Below are 16474 nucleotides of genomic sequence, written 5' to 3' on the forward strand. Positions count from 1 at the left end.
CGATTCCAACCCTGATAACTCTTCTCCCTCCTTAACATTCTGCGCAATGTAGCTGCTAAAGTCCTTATCAGTCACTGGAAATGTATTTCCTGATGTTGGAATGAAACTGCTGGTCCCTTCTCCTTTTCCAAAATTAGTTCAAAGTGCTGGTATTCACCTATAAAGCCCCACATAACTTGGAAATCAGGTACTGTACTTAAAATACTGTTGGTTCCTGTGTACATTTTAGCCAATTTCTAGTGCGCTTTTGAGAATGTCCCTACCATCTGAGGTGACTGGGAGAGGACATGTTTTGCTGTGGTGCCTTGTCTGGTGACAGATTTGTATGGCGAAAATATTTATGCTGCGCTGGAATTTCTGTCTTCCGAAACACACGAAAGAAACACAAGGTTTGGTTTTTCTGGACTGAACACAGTAAGACCACAACTTGCACACCTTTTAACTTGTGTGCATTCTACTTTACATGTGTTCCCCTCACCACCCAGAGTTGGAAGAGAGCAGGATTCTAGGAAAAATTATTTTGGCAATCCCACGCACCATTGAACCCATGGGTTTCGACTGTGGATGCTTTTGGAACTTAAATTGAGGGCTTACTGTGTACATAATTGTGACAATGGTATTAGCCAGGGGTCAACAAACGTTTTCAGCAGGGGACCAGTCCACTGTCCCTCAGACCTTGTGGGGGGCCAGACTATATGTTTGGTGTTTTTTTGGGGGGGGGGGAGAACAAATTCCTGTGCCCCACAAGTAACCCAGGGATGCATTTTAAATAAAAGTACACATTCTGCTCATGTAAAAACATGCTGATTCCCAGACCGTCCGTGGGCCGGATTGAGAAGGCGATTGGGCCAGATCTGGCCCCCAGGCCTTAGTTTGCCTACCCATGGTATTAGCTTTTGCAAAAGAACCAGTGAACTCAATATGTGGACTAAGCAAAGACCACCACATGCCTTCCATTCTAGCACCTCCTAAGTTTTAGCTTTGAGAGCCGACGTGGTGTAGTGGTTAAGAGCGGTGGACTCGTAATCTGGTGAACCGGGTTCGCGTCTCCGCTCCTCCACATGCAGCTGCTGGGTGACCTTGGACCAGTCACACTTCTCTAAAGCCTCTCAGCCCCACTCACCTCAGAGTGTTGGTTGTGGGGGAGGAAGGGAAAGGAGAATGTTAGCCGCTTTGAGACTCCTGAAGGGGAGTGAAAGGCGGGATATCAAATCCAAACTCTTCTTCTTCTTCCGCTGTTGTGAAAACTAGCCATTTGGTTGCCAGTTCACTTGGCGACACCTTTTGAAAGCCACCAGCAAGCCTCTCTTTGTTGAGAGCTTGTGACGCTGGTGAGAGCTGAAATAAACCTTCCCATCATTAACGCAGGGTCACATAACTGGTCGTAACACCTGTGCTTAGAGAAACAGCTATACAGTAATTAAAAGCAGAACTGACGAAAGCTAGTTCATGAAGCAAAACATCTTCCTGTGAGTCTAGCAGTGTAATAAGGATTACTGAATGCAAGCACCCTGGGTTGTTGGGAGGAAACTGCAGAAATACTGAACAATACTGAATAATAATAATAATAATAATAATAATAATAATAATCCTGTTTCAAAGCATTTTAATTCTACACTCCCTCTGGTTTGAAAATATTTCCCATAAAACGACCATCAAATTCTGGGATATTAAGAAGGAAGGGATTGCTACTGGATCCATACAGACACCATAACTTAAGACAATTTTATGTAGACTTTTGTTTACTTATTTTTAAAAATATTGCAAATGCCACACTTTTTTAGAATTATTCTTTCCTGGAAGCAGCCACCTTGGCTCCCAGAATTCATTTGATTCATTCATTGCAACATGCAAACCCAACAGTTTACCTGGTTTGCATATTAAGGATTTTTGAAAACTTGCTGTAAAAGACATTCATTAATGTATCTACATTAATTAAGTAGTGTAAAAGTGATTTCATGACATCTGTATCCAAACAGATGTTTGGCACAATCAAGTTGTTACTGGATACCTATTTAGAAATGCATTATTGCACTTCGGCTGAAAACAAGACTGGTTTCATATCATTTTACTTGGAGGCTGTGAGGAATTCCATTTGTTTTCTGATTATGTCATCCCTTTTGTAATAATGAAGCCATTTAATAATAATACTCTTTCTCTTGGCTGAAATCCTAGCATCACATGCACATTATCTAGAGTGAGTTTATTTTTCATGATTTTGGCATATTTCCTGGTTTTGGATTGAGGTTTTATTTATCTTTTAAAAGGGGTATGTAGATCACGTGTTATAGTGATCCTAGCTATAAAAGTCTCTGTTATAAGTTGTGGTTTCTTTGGAACTTCTGAGCAGACTTGTGTGGGAGCAGACTATGCTCTGATCCAGCCATAAAAATGATATCTACTCTTATATATTGTTGGTAATTGTTTGATATGTATACACATTCCCGTTTTTGAGCATTTGTTGAGCCAATAAAAGATACCAACTTGCCTGTTTTTGTTTCTGGCATTTTAGGGCCAACACAGCAACAAATACGCCATAGGTATTATTTTAATTTGCTCTATTCCATGAGCTCAGGGATTGGTTAATATATTATGCATAGACAAGGAAAATTCTCGTTTCTAAGGGATGACAACTTAGCTGTTAAGGAAAAGTGAGGCCATGAATTAACTCATGTTTTTTGAGGAACGTGGGTGGTGCTGTGGTCTAAACCACAGAGCCGAGGGCTTGCTGATCAGAAGGTTGGCGGTTCGAATCCCTGCGACGGGGTGAGCTCCCATTATTTGGTCCCTGCTCCTGCCCACCTAGCAGTTTGAAAGCACGTCAAAGTGCAAGTAGATAAATAGGTAGTGACGGCGCACATGTGCTGTACATAGTGGTTTGTCAGCGGCATGCTCCAGTGCCGTATGGATGGTGCCGGAATCCTCTGCTCGTGGCTGTAGCAGTGACGGAGGGATCCCACCAGCATCCGTATGGTGCTGGAGCAGCGCCAGCGGCAAACCGCTATATACAGCACATGTCGAAATGTCGACATACAGCGCATGCGTGCGACGCTACACATGTGCTGTAAATAGCGGTTTGGCGCCGGCACCGGGATCCTTCTGCTCGTGGCTGCAGACACAAACGGAGGATCCTCCATGGCGCCTTCTTGTCACCCCCCGACACCACCCCTGTTGCGACGCCACTGCATAAAGATAGAAAAAGTCCCCTACACAATATACACCAAAACAACAGTCCCTGGTCACAGGTTTGCAATCTGAAACATGTGACGGAAAAGGGGAAGGATGAGAAAGCCACTGGAGCTGGAGAGGAGGTCGGGTTGCGGGTCCACCCCCTCCCCACGCACGCGGGGGCTGGCCAACAGCCCCCACGAGAGTAGGGGAATCCTCGGACGCGTCATCGCCCCGGCCAGCCAATCGGCAGGCTGGGAAGGCATGGCCTGGAACATTTAAGGCTGGCGCACCCGGGGACTTTCCTCTCCTCCCCGTTCCAGTTGCTTCGGTGGTTAACCCTTCCCAGTCTTCATGCAATTGGGCTGAAGCCGGGTAGTCGATAGGAACCAATGCCTAAGGCCAATACCTCTCAAATCCTGTAATCCATAAAGTTGTGGCCTTTTACGCCCATTAACCTTAAATAAAGTGTCCTGTGTCTTCATTTCACGGGGGGGGGGGGAGACTTGCCATGCAATGGAGGATGGAATGGAGCATTCTTAAAGTTGCACCGTAATTCTTATAATGACCAGTTGGAACGAAGGAAGTCCAGGAAGAAGAGAAGCCGAATGCAGCTGACCTAACCTGAGTGGCCATTGTGCGTCAGCTACCCCTATCCTTGCTTGTATTCATTCATTGCCCTGCTTCTTGCTTCATGTTACATCTTCTGTCAAACATCATGACTTGTAATCAGCATGGAATGCTGTGTTAATATATATCCCCTTCCCCTCCTATTCCTTTGCTGTGTTGTGAGTCTAGAAACGAGCTTTGCGTTGTTAGTGCTTAGAGGTGAAGTAAAATTATTGGTGGTGATTTGATTTTCCTGAACAGCCTTCACTGCAAGAGGTGACTTAAATTTGTCTAAATAAGCTACCGTAATGCCTGCTTCATATATATATATATATATATATATATATATATATATATATATTTTCAGGTGACTAGCTTTTAGAAATATATATGTGATGAGGAAAATATTTACATAATAATCCTGAAAGCATTGCTCTTTGCATAAAAAAAATGTGATCATAAACAACCTTGGAATAGTTTGATTCTAAACATGGGTCTCAGCCCTTAGGCAAATAGCACACGCACATTAAATATTGCTGTTCAATATTCATTTGAAGTGCCGAGGTGAATTAAACTAAGTAGGTATTTTCAAATGTCTCCTCTTTTAAAAATGTAGTATGATGTCTTGATTGAAACTATAGATAGAACTGTAGCTTAGCACATATGCTAACGTATGTCATGCTGCAGGCGATAATTGCCATTCCCATAATTAGGAGTTTAGAAGTTATTCAAAAGAGTAGCCCATTAAATGTTTTTACTAAATGACCCTATTAACTCTACGCTGCGGTGGTATCAAACGATGCTTTTCAAGCGGTTGCACAAGAATTGTGTGGAACTATAGGAGTCTTTTTTAAAAAAAAAAAAATTATTACTTTTAAACCTTACAAACAAGAAGAAAAAGAAAAAGAGAGAAAAAAAGAAGAAAAAACAAAAGAAAGAAAAAACAATACAATACAATATATAAACAATACATCACACAACATTAACGCATTAAACTAAACAAAACAGAACAAAAACAATTTAAAAACATACATCATACCATTTCAATGCCTTATCTTTCATTCCCTTGTTTCATCGACTTCCTCTCACCTCCCTTTTTGTATTCCACTTCTATTAATTGTTTCAGCAAATCCTTTCCATCTTTAACTATTTTCTGTCATATAAATATCTTAACTTATTTTAACCTTATTTTCCATTAATACTATAATACTTATTTATGCTTAACTCCTTATAACACTTCTATTAAGGCCATATAATTTCATTCCAACATTTTTCTAACACTCATTAATTTTACCATATTTCTATAAATAAACTTTAAACTTTTTCCAATCTTCTTCCACCGTCTCTTCTCCCTGGTCTCGGATTCTGCCAGTCATTTCCGTCAATTCCATATAGTCCATCAACCTGGTGCTCTTCTGTCCGAGGCTTTTAACTCTTTTCCAGGTCCCTTCTGCAAGTCTTCTTCGCATTTATACATACACTTTACTTTGTCTTCTGCTGATCTTGTTCTTAATTTCCTTTCTTTGATGCTGAAGAGTAGGTCTCGAGGGAGCTCCAACCTAACAATGTTTTTATTCCTTCTCGACATGTCACCCACATCTCCGTGGTTAAAACTAAATTCCAAAAGATATTTCAGGACGTGTTTCAAAGTCCCTCCAAATCTGCAGGTCCCCACAACTCCAATTTCCTCCTGACCCAGGCCCAGATCCCAAAGGTCAGTAAATCCCTGCATGAGGTGATCTATCCAGCTTTCCTTCTCCGGAACTATAGGAGTCTTCAGGGGACTACAGTAGAACCTTGGTTCACGAACTTAATCTATTCTGGAATTTCGTTCCAAAACCAAAGCGTTCCAAAACCAAGGCACACTTTCCCATAGAAAGTAATGCAGAACTGATTAATCCGTTCCAGACTTTTTTAAAAAACCCTAAAACAGTGATTTAACATGAATTTTACTTTCTAACGAGATCATTGATCCATGAAATGAAAGCAATAATCAATGTTCTGTACTATCAAATAAATAAGACATTATTGTAGATTATCAAAATTTTTATATTACCTGCACTGATGATAGTCATTGTTTGGATTGGGGGCGGGGCTTTTATCAATTTCCACAATCAATCAATCAATCAATCAATCATAAAAGGAAAAACCAGCCACTGTCACAAAAATGAAAAAGCCACACAAACAAAAACGCAAAAAAACAGCATAAACAAAAGCACCAAATATCACCTTAGAACACTGCAATCAGAAATGGAAGGCTTTCATTACGATGCCGGGGGGGGGGGATTCAAATGAGCTGTGCAGCAGTAAAAACGAAAGGAAGGAAGCCTTAATTACTTTGCGGGGGACTCAAATTAGCAGTGCGAGGGTAGAAACGGAAGCTCAGGAGCACATTCGGCTTCCGAGGCAAAGTTCGAAAACCAAAACGCCTACTTCCGGATTTGCAGCGTTCGAGTTGTTCAGGAACTAAGCTGTTCGAAAACCGAGGTACCTGTGAAATGTGTTTCTCAGACCTGGTGCATGTGTCACATTAAACCACGGTTTGGATGAAACTGAGGTATAATGTGAGTGGTCAGCGTGCTGGTATGCGTTGCTCAAAAGTTCATGTGGCATGCCTCCCTTGCTCCATCCTTACTTATGTGTAGGGAGCAAACCTGTGGCTTCCTTCGCATTATGTGTGAACCGGTCCTTGTGATTTACCGTATTTTTCACTCTATAAGACGCACCAGACCAGAAGACGCACCTAGTTTTTGGAGGAGGAAAATAAGAAAAAAAATATTCTGAATCTCAGAAGCCAGAACAACAAGAGCACAGTGAAAGCAGTGATCCCTCTTGCTGTTCTGGCTTCTGGGATAGCTGCGCAGCCTGCATTCGCTCCATAACACACACACACATTTCCCCTTACTTTTTTGGAGGGAAAAAGTGAGTCTTATAGAGCAAAAAATACGGTATTTCCCAACAAACCACAGTGGTAAACCAAGAAAGCTACAACAGCGCTTCGTGGTTCCTGCTTGGCTCACCACCTGGTGTGAATAGGAACAATAAACATCAGGTTACAGTTATGCCCAACCCTGCAATATGATTAGTTTCTCTTCCAACTGTGTGAAGCCAATGTTTGTTCTTGGCTTACCAATAACCGTTTGTTTCAGTGCAGCAGTCTACAATCCCTGGTTAGGACACGGTGCAAAGTCATGGGTTGTGGTTTGTTGTTCCCATTCCCCATAGCATAGGAATGAAGTTGTAGTGATCTCGACATTCATGGTTAGCTGTTAACTGTGGTTTACTATGACGTGTGAACTGGAACACTGTATGTGAAGTTCTGGCAACAATGGAGTTGCCAATGTTAGTGCCTCTGGTAGTTTTACTATTTCCACATGAAAAAAAAAAAATCTCATTGCAACCACTTCCTCCAATCCATTTAGTGAGGTTCCATACTGAATTTGGATTCCTCTCGATCTTACTTGCCTTAAGGCAGATGATCATAGTGAGCTTTTTTGAGTAAAGCTTTGCTTAGCTGTGCGTATCTGTGCAGATATTACACTTGCAAATTAATTCTTTTGTAGTTCTGAGTCCTTGAGTAAGGAATGTATGTGGGGTATGTGTTTGCAAGAAGGGTGGTCTTGTCTTCTGGCATCAAGTTGCATTCCTGAAGAGCACATAGTTTTTCTTCTAAGTCTTCACCAGCAGCGATTTATTAGATCCCATTTAAAAAAAACCTTTATGCATGCTAATTTGGGTGAAAATGGTTGCTCCAATCTAGTGTGTGCAAAGAAAAGCTCAAATGCTTGATTTTTTTCTGGATTGTGTGCATAATGCTAGTTTTTTTGGAATTGCATTAGTGATTTGAAGAATATAGAAGACAGACACATGTCTTGCAGTTGTGTTTTGGGAAGCATGACGCCAAAATTATAAGATTATCAAAAAAAAAACAAAACCCCACCCTCTATGGCTTGTATTTAAAAATTTAATTAAAAACGGCATTTAGGCTTAAAGAACTGGTTAACTGAAATGTATGCTACATAATGTGGAAGCTTAAGCGATGCAGTTTAGTTAATAACTCTTAACATTATCATATTAGCATTTACCTTTCTAATAAAAACCTTAAACTTTTGATAGCAGCCTTCGCCCATTTGTCATCTTTTCATGGGCTGTTGGTATTGCAGCGATTCGGGCAATTCTTAGCTTTAAACTTTCGCATGCCAGGCAACATTTAATTTAAAAGTGTTTAAAGTTAAATCACCTGTGTAATTCTTCTCAAGAGCTGGATCCTAAGGGCTGCAGCATGTCGGAATCTCAGTGCTAAAGAGGAGGTGAGTGAGACCATAAAAATCACAGGATAGGATTCAACTTTACACTATTACAAATGTTCTGTATGCGCAAAATTTACAGTTCATCGGATGGAACAGTTGTGCCTCCCCCCCCCCCCCCGCCCCGGCCCGCACACTATTCTGGAAGTTCTCCTGAAACTCCCTTAGCCATTTTGAGGGGAATGGACATTGGGTGAAGGAGAAGAGTGAAGCGCCCTTGGAAATCCAGCTGATGTGGCTGTCTAGGTCAGGCATAGGCAAACTCTGGCCCTCCAGATGTTTGGGACTACAATTCCCATCATCCCTAGCTAACAGGACCAGTGGTCAGGGATGATGGGAATTGTAGTCCCAAACTTCTGGAAGGCCAGAGTTTGCCTATGCTTGGTTTAGGTGAATCCAGCCCGCAAGGTTCTGCAAAGACTTTGGTCTTGAAAAGAAGGGCCTGTATTCTTGCCCTTTCTGGGTCTGATTCTGAAACACCCATGTGGGAGCTTTATTCATGACCTTACTGACTGCTAGGCAGGACTACACTCTCTTCGTCTTCAAATGCTCAAATCCCCATGAAATTGGCTTAAAGACATGACTTAAAAGAAACAAGGCCTGTGTTGCTTTAATTTGTATTCTAGTTTGAAAACACATATTCAAGCTTCTCAGTTCCAAATTCTTTATATAAGAAAGGTTTGTTTATTATTTAAAGTATTTTTGCCCTGTTTTTCAGCTGCAGAAGGCTCATACACCCCAGTTCTATTGAATTTTTTTTCAGTTCAACTTGTAAGATACCATCCAGGTTGCAAGATTAATGAATATAAGAGAATGGTCAATATTTACAGCACATTATAATATTGAGACACCCCCCCCCGAAGGATCTATTCTTCAATTATTTCCCTTTAATTCATTGTATGAAGCAACTAGCCAATTGGAAAATAAATTGAAAATGTTAATTTTTGTGCATTTAAATGGAATAATACAACTTCATCTTTTCATGGACTGTCTAAATAAACTATCATCCTAGGAAAAAGAGATGTCTGTATTCCATGCTAGCAGAACACAAGTTATGAATCTTGTCATGCCACCTCAATGCTTGTTTTTATATTGCATTTTGAATTACAGTAAGGTATTTTCCTCGCCTAATGTCCTATGGAGGTGGGTAGAATCCAGACCAGATTTCCGTTGGCTTTTAAAGAGGGTTGACTGAATGACCGCAAACTTGACATGAGCCAACAGTGTGATGCGGCAGCTAAAAAAGCCAATGCAATTCTGGGCTGCATCAATAGGAGTATAGCATCTAGATCAAGGGAAGTAATAGTGCCACTGTATTCTGCTCTGGTCAGACCTCACCTGGAGTACTGTGTCCAGTTCTGGGCACCACAGTTCAAGAAGGACACTGACAAACTGGAACATGTCCAGAGGAGGGCAACCAAAATGGTCAAAGGCCTGGAAACGATGCCTTATGAGGAACGGCTAAGGGAGCTGGGCATGTTTAGCCTGGAGAAGAGGAGGTTAGGGGTGATATGATAGCCATGTTCAAATATATAAAAGGATGTCACATAGAGGAGGGAGAAAGGTTGTTTTCTGCTGCTCCAGAGAAGCGGACACGGAGCAATGGCTCCAAACTACAAGAAAGAAGATTCCACCTAAACATTAGGAAGAACTTCCTGACAGTAAGAGCTGTTCAACAGTGGAATTTGCTGCCAAGGAGTGTGGTGGAGTCTCCTTCTTTGGAGGTCTTTAAGCAGAGGCTTGACAACCATATGTCAGGAGTGCTCTGATGGTGTTTCCTGCTTGGCAGGGGGTTGGACTCGATGGCCCTTGTGGTCTCTTCCAACTCTATGATTCTATGATTCTATGATTCTAAGATTGATTTCTTTGGAAATAAACTATGCACACAGATGTAACAGAACTCAGATATCACAACCTTTGTCCATTCAGTGGGTACCACTGAGAAGCTCACCATAGCTGAAGCCAGTCGCCTCTCTAAACTCTTTTTCAGTACTAAGGCTCAGTTATGTAAGGCATAACAGCTTTGGCAGAGATGCTGCAGTAAAAGTTACATATAGCTGTGTATGTCTGAGATCACTGAAGAAAGGGAGGAACACAAAATTAAAGGGTTAAAAGAGGAAACGAGGATGAAATACAAATCTAGTGAGTGCTGTCCTAAGCTTTATCATTGAGTTACTCTGTAGGAGGATTTGGGAGCAGGTTGAGGAAGAATTTGTACTTGGTGATCTTGGCACTATGTGATATATAAACCAGTACCGCTAATTAACAATTTATTCTGAAATAGCTTCTTCTAGGCGGGAAGTTCTGGTGTTTAGCAATTACCACACGAAGCTTCATTAAAACATTGAAAAACTGGTATGCCAGTGATAGAACTGTAAAGAAACCAAACTACTACAGAGGTACCTCAGGTTACAGATGCTTCAGGTTACATACACTTCAAGTTACAGACTCCGCTAACCCAGAAATATTACCTCGGGTTAAGAACTTTGCTTCAGGATGAGAACAGAAATCATGCTCCAGCAGCACAGCAGCAGCAGGAGGCCCCATTAGCTAAAGTGGTGCTTCAGGTTAAGAACAGTTTCAGGTTAAGAACCGACCTCCAGAACGAATTAAGTTCTTAACTCGAGGTACCACTGTACACAAATAAAAATGTATGCAAAGTTAAAGGGTAAAGGGACTCCATTAGGTCCAGTCAGGGCGCTCATCTCGCTTTATTGGCCGAGGGAGCCGGCGTACAGCTTCCGGGTCATGTGGCCAGCATGACTAAGCCGCTTCTGATGAACCAGAGCAGTGCACGGAAATACCGTTTACCTTCTGGCCTACCTTACCTATTTATCTACTTACACTTTGACGTGCTTTCGAACTGCTAGATTGGCAGGAGCAGGGACCGAGCAATGGGAGCTCACCCCGTCGCGGGGATTCGAACCGCCGACCTTCTGATCGGCAAGTCCTAGGCTCTGTGGTTTAACCCACAGCACCACCTGCATCCCTAAAATGTATGTAGTGTGCAGCAAAAGGACAAGATTACTTCCATGTCTTTTGAATTGTACTGCATGCATGCATGCATGCATGAGATCAGCGGTTCACGTGCCGATCAACATGGGTTTTGAGCCCATGTTGGGGGTTTTGACCCCATGTTGGGGAAAAATTGCAGACTTGATGAACCTTGTGGCTCCTTGCAAGTCTGTGATGTTATGAAATGTGAGTATAAATATGTGAGATGAGCTAGGTGTTTTTAAAAGCAGAAACAATTTGAGTTGGGGTATAGTAAATGTTGGAACTATTGCAGAAGAAAAGAACGTTTGGCTTGCTTTTTATTGTTATTACAAAGTGCCGTCTTTTGTGTTCATGGCCGTTGTAAACTAGACTAATTTTTAGCTAACAAGTTATGTAAAAAAGAGAGTGTAAATGGCTTCTTCAAACAGTGTGGAATAATTGCCTTGTTTATTAGTGAATGCTTGCATGTGTAAGTCTTATCAGATATGTGTGGCATTCAGTTATCAGAAGGAACTATGAAAAAGGAAGGAGTTGCCAGAAAGTACTGTAATGACCAAGAGGACTGGAATGCTGAACTATGAAAAGATTGGAAACTGAAAGGTGTTGGCATGATAAACAATCTTGGGCATTGCTAGATTCATATTCTGGAATGCCTGGCAGAAACTGAAGTATAGTTAACTTGTGCAATCGGTATACAGTGGTACCTGGGGTTAAGTACTTAATTCGTCCCGGAGGTCCGTACTTAACCTGAAACTGTTCTTAACCTGAAGCACCACTTTAGCTAATGGGGCCTCCCGCTGCTGCCATGCCGCCGGAGCACAATTTCTGTTCTCATCCTGAAGCAAAGTTCTTAACCCGAGGTAATATTTCTGGGTTAGCGGGGTCTGTAACCTGAAGCGTATGTAACCCAATGTACCACTGTATATCACTCAGTCGTAATATCACTTTAATTGTGCCAGCTTGACCTAGAGTGGTCAGTTTGGGTGGAGGACCTGGAAGCTTTTGTTGCTGCTATGGTTAGTTGGAAATACTTGGTGTTTTAACTATTTGGCCTTTTAACTACTGGCCTCGGTCCAGTATATCTGAAGGTGCGTCTCCACCCCCATCGTTCTGCCCGGACACTGAGGTCCAGCTCCGAGGGCCTTCTGGCGGTTCCCACACTGCGAGAGGCCAAGTTACAGGGAACCAGGCAGAGGGCCTTCTCGGTAGTGGCGCCCACCCTGTGGAATGCCCTCCCATCAGATGTCAAAGCGATAAACAACTACCTGACATTCAGAAGACATCTGAAGGCAGCCCTGTTCAGGGAAGTTTTTAATATGTGACATTTTAGTGTATTTTTGGTCTTTGTTGGAAGCCGCCCAGAGTGGCTGGGGAAACCCAGCCAGATGGGCGGGGTACAAATAAATTATTATTATTATTATTATTATTATTATTATTATTATTATTATTATTAATGTTACTGTCTTTTGTCCATATTTAGCTAGTTAATTAATTTTGCTAATTGGACTAGCCGGGTTTATGTAAGGTAACCTTCCAGGTAAAAATGCAACTTCCTTGTGACACTGGATTACAGTGAGGATACACTTGTTTTTTTAAAATTTGAACGTCAAGATCCTTATTGAAAACAGCTGGGAATCAGTGGTTGCATTTAGATAGGTTTACAAGCTAATATCCTGGTTTGGAATATTGGTTAATTTAGGTTATAGTGCATCACCCTTGGATAAAACAGCCAGTTATTTGGGGCATAACAGGAGTGGGAGATTCTGGTAACCTCCTCGCCTGCATGGTGGGAGTGCATCATCCCAAAAGTCTGGTTTGCTGTCACCTCTGAAAACAGTCACTGTTTCATCATCAAAAACAATTTGATACCAATTGCAAAGCTTCAAGAGACAGATATTCCAACTTAATTTGCGCTTGTTGCAGAAAGATCCATGTGCGAGAAAAGAGAGCTGAAATTCTGCTTGGCAAGGCATTGTGCAGTGAAAGTTTCATCTAATGTCTCAATCCCAGTATCCAGTATCTTGCAGTATCACACAAATGTCCTCCACTGGTTTTGTTCAGGTTCATAGTACAGTGCCACTGCTGGTCGAATCTTTCTTGCTCATGCCTCTCTAGATCCCAACCCAATGTGAATTTTAAAATGGTTGTTTTACATTTTAATCTACGGCTATTAATTATATTCTTTAAAAATAATCGCAATATTCTGAAGAGAGATTATTTGAACACGTCCATATTTTAAGATAATGTTTTTAACTAAATATTTTGATACTCTGTTGCTGACTGAAGCATGCTAACGTGGTAAATTAAGGAGAAAATACACTTATGTTTCATTTGCAGGATCCTTCGTATTGGGTGAATATTCACCATCTGGAATACACAGATGGAGGAATCCTGGACCCAGATGACATCCTGGCAGATGTTGTGGACGACAAAGATAAGGTAGATGGAGAATAATGCTCTATTTTTAACTGGAAATTGTCAGATTGAATTAAGGCTCTACTTGACACTGTTATATCCTCATATAGCTTAATATACTTAATAGCTATTTCATAGAGTGATATTAGGTTGAATAGCCCAAATAATTAAAACGCTGGCAGGCTTTTGTTGAGGTACATTTCTGCTGCACGGTATCAATGCTGGACAGAAGCAACCCGATGCATTGCTACTTTGCATTAGGACTTTGGTTAAAACTATATTTCATGCTCCTTTTACAATTCTGAAAAAAGTAGCTGCTGATAAAGTCAAGCACTGGCTGCATTAAAAGAAGTGTAGTTTCCAGATCAAGGGAAGTAATAGTATCACTCTATTCTGCCTTGGGACACGGGTGGCACTGTGGTCTAAACCACTGAGCCTAGGGCTTGCCAATCAGAAGGTTCGAATCCCCACGGCGTTGCTTGGTCCCTGCTCCTGCCAACCTAGCAGTTGGAAAGCACGTCAAAGTGCAAGTAGATAAATAGGTACCACTCCGGCGGGAAGGTAAACGGCATTTCCATGTGCTGCTCTAGTTCGCCAGAAGCGGCTTAGTCACACTGGCCACATGTCCTGGAAAAACTGTCTGCAGACAAACGTTGGCTCCCTCAGTCAGTAAAGCGAGATGAGCGCCACAACCCCAGAGTCGTTCGCGACTGGACTTAACTGTCAGGGGTCCTTTACCTTTTTATTCTGCCTTAGCTAGAACACACTTGGAATACTGTGTCCAATTCTGGGCACCACAATTTAAGAAGGATGTTGACAAGCTGGAACGTGTGCAGAGGAGGGCAACCAAGATGCTCAAGGGTCTGGAAACTAAGCCTTATAAGGCGGCTTGAAGGAGCTGGGCATGTTTAGCCTGGAAAAGAGGAGACTGAGTGGAGATATGATAGCCACCTTCAGATATCTTAAGGGCTGTCACATGGAAGAGGGAGCTTGCTTGTTTTCTCCTGCTCTGGAGGGTAGGACTCGAACCAATGGCTTCAAGTTGCAATAAAGGAGATTCCGATTAAACATTTGGAAAAAACTTTCTGATAGAATGCAGGGTGTTGGACTAGATGGTCCGTAGGTCTCTTCCAACTCTATGATTCTATTATGCTTCTGTTTGTTTTCACAAAGCCAGCCTTGCTTCATTGTATGTGTGTGAGATATTTATAATAAAGGGAATCACACACACATGCAACATTTAATTCATCTACATTTTGAAAGCAATGCCTTTCTTTTGATAACACCTGTGTATTTTTCAGTGAAATTCTCTGGGTCTCATACATGGGCGTAGCCAGGATTTTGTTACGGGGGAAGAATCTCAGTTACCTATGTATTTTTATGCACAGTGGACCCTCCATATAAAAATTAAATTCGTTCCGGGGGTCCGTCCACAACCCGAGAAGTCCGTAGGCAGAGGCGCCGCTTCTGCGCATGTGTGCGGTGCGATTGAGCGCTTCTGTGCATGCGTGCGCAGTGAAACGTTTGTAACCCAAAAGAGCGGTACGTAACTAGAGAGTCCACTGTATTTTTATTCATGGGGGGGCAGCTACCACTCCCTGCCCCCCTTGGCTATACTCATAATCTATCTATGCAGTAGACACACACTTATGGGACGCGGGTGGTGCTGTGGGTTAAACCACAGAGCCTAGGACTTGCTGATCAGAAGGTCGGCGGTTTGAATCCCCGCGACGGTGTGAGCTCCCGTTGTTCGATCCCTGCTCCTGCCAACCTAGCAGTTTGAAAGCACCTCAAAGTGCAAGTAGATAAATAGGTACCCCTCCAGCGGGAAGGTAAACGGCGTTTCTGTGCGCTGCTCTGGTTTGCCAGAAGCAGCTTAGTCATGCTGGCCACATGACCCGGAAGCTGTAGGCCGGCTCCCTTGGCCAATAAAGCGAGATGAGTGCCACAACCCCAGAGTCGGTCACGACTGGACTTAAGGGTCAGGGTCCCTTTACCTTTACCTAGACACACACTTGCCTTAAGATCCTCACTTAGCTTCATGCTCAGATTACCATATTGTGACTTTGGTCCATTTCATACCATGGAAGATTTGGATCCAAGAAACTCAGTTTCTGGAGTGGACTCACATGATTCACACTGCCTACACCAATTTTGGTCCACTTCAGGATCTACACTGATGCTGGATTGCCTCTCTTTCTTTTAAAACAGATAATACCAGCCACCTGGATAAGTAGTTTGTGGCTAGGGCTATTGCTATGCCCTGCGCTCTGTTCTAATTGCCCCTGTGGCGATCACACAGGGTCTCCGGACGTTTAACGGTCTCTTGATCCCTGTGCCACCACTGTGCTTGCTTCCCTGCTGCCACCAACCAGTTACTCACTGGTAAAACACTGAGTCCAGTCAGTTGTTAAAAGTGAACCAAAAAACCCCAACTTTATTTTACAAACTTTAACATGTTAATGGTTTCTCAGATAATATTCCTGTCAATATCTTAACTTTCGTTTCTTTACTGGCCTATAACTTCCTAATACCTTCTGACTGATTATCTCAACGGTTTGACTGACTCCTCTTAACAAATTCTCTCACTCTCTCACAACAGGCTAGCCCAAGCCACAGACTTATCTTCTCTGTCTCTTCTAACTCCAGACTGTCTTCTCAACAACTCTTAACTCTAACTCCCTAAAAAACCTCTGTGCTTAAACCTTACACACAGTTAACTCTGCCCCCTGGGTTCCCATTAGTTAGTCATTTTATAATTACCGTATTTTTCACCCTATAGGACGCACTTTTCCCCCTCCAAAAATGAAGGGGAAATGCGTGTGCGTCCTATGGGGCAAATGCAGGCTTTCGCTGAAGCCTGGAGAGCGAGAGGGGTCGGTGCGCCGCCATCCCGCTGTCTCCCGATGTGGTTTGGAGGCTGACGGCGGGGAGACGCGTGCTTCTCCCGGCCGCCAGCCCCGCAAGCTCCGGGGACA

At 42.5% G+C, this 16474-nt stretch overlaps 1 protein-coding gene across 2 annotated transcripts in view; it reads left to right on the forward strand.

The window, feature by feature from the left end:
* PARD3B (par-3 family cell polarity regulator beta) overlaps positions 1-16474 on the forward strand; it is a 652714-nt gene that overhangs the window by 26593 nt on the left and 609647 nt on the right. For both annotated transcript variants that reach the window (XM_079976360.1, XM_079976361.1), the window contains exon 2: positions 13419-13520. In XM_079976360.1, the coding sequence (XP_079832486.1) occupies positions 13419-13520 (102 nt within the window). The remainder of the gene's footprint in view (positions 1-13418; positions 13521-16474) is intronic.

The sequence above is a fragment of the Podarcis cretensis genome (assembly GCF_951804945.1).
Source record: "Podarcis cretensis genome assembly, chromosome: 1".
In the NCBI taxonomy this organism is placed as follows: domain Eukaryota; kingdom Metazoa; phylum Chordata; class Lepidosauria; order Squamata; family Lacertidae; genus Podarcis; species Podarcis cretensis.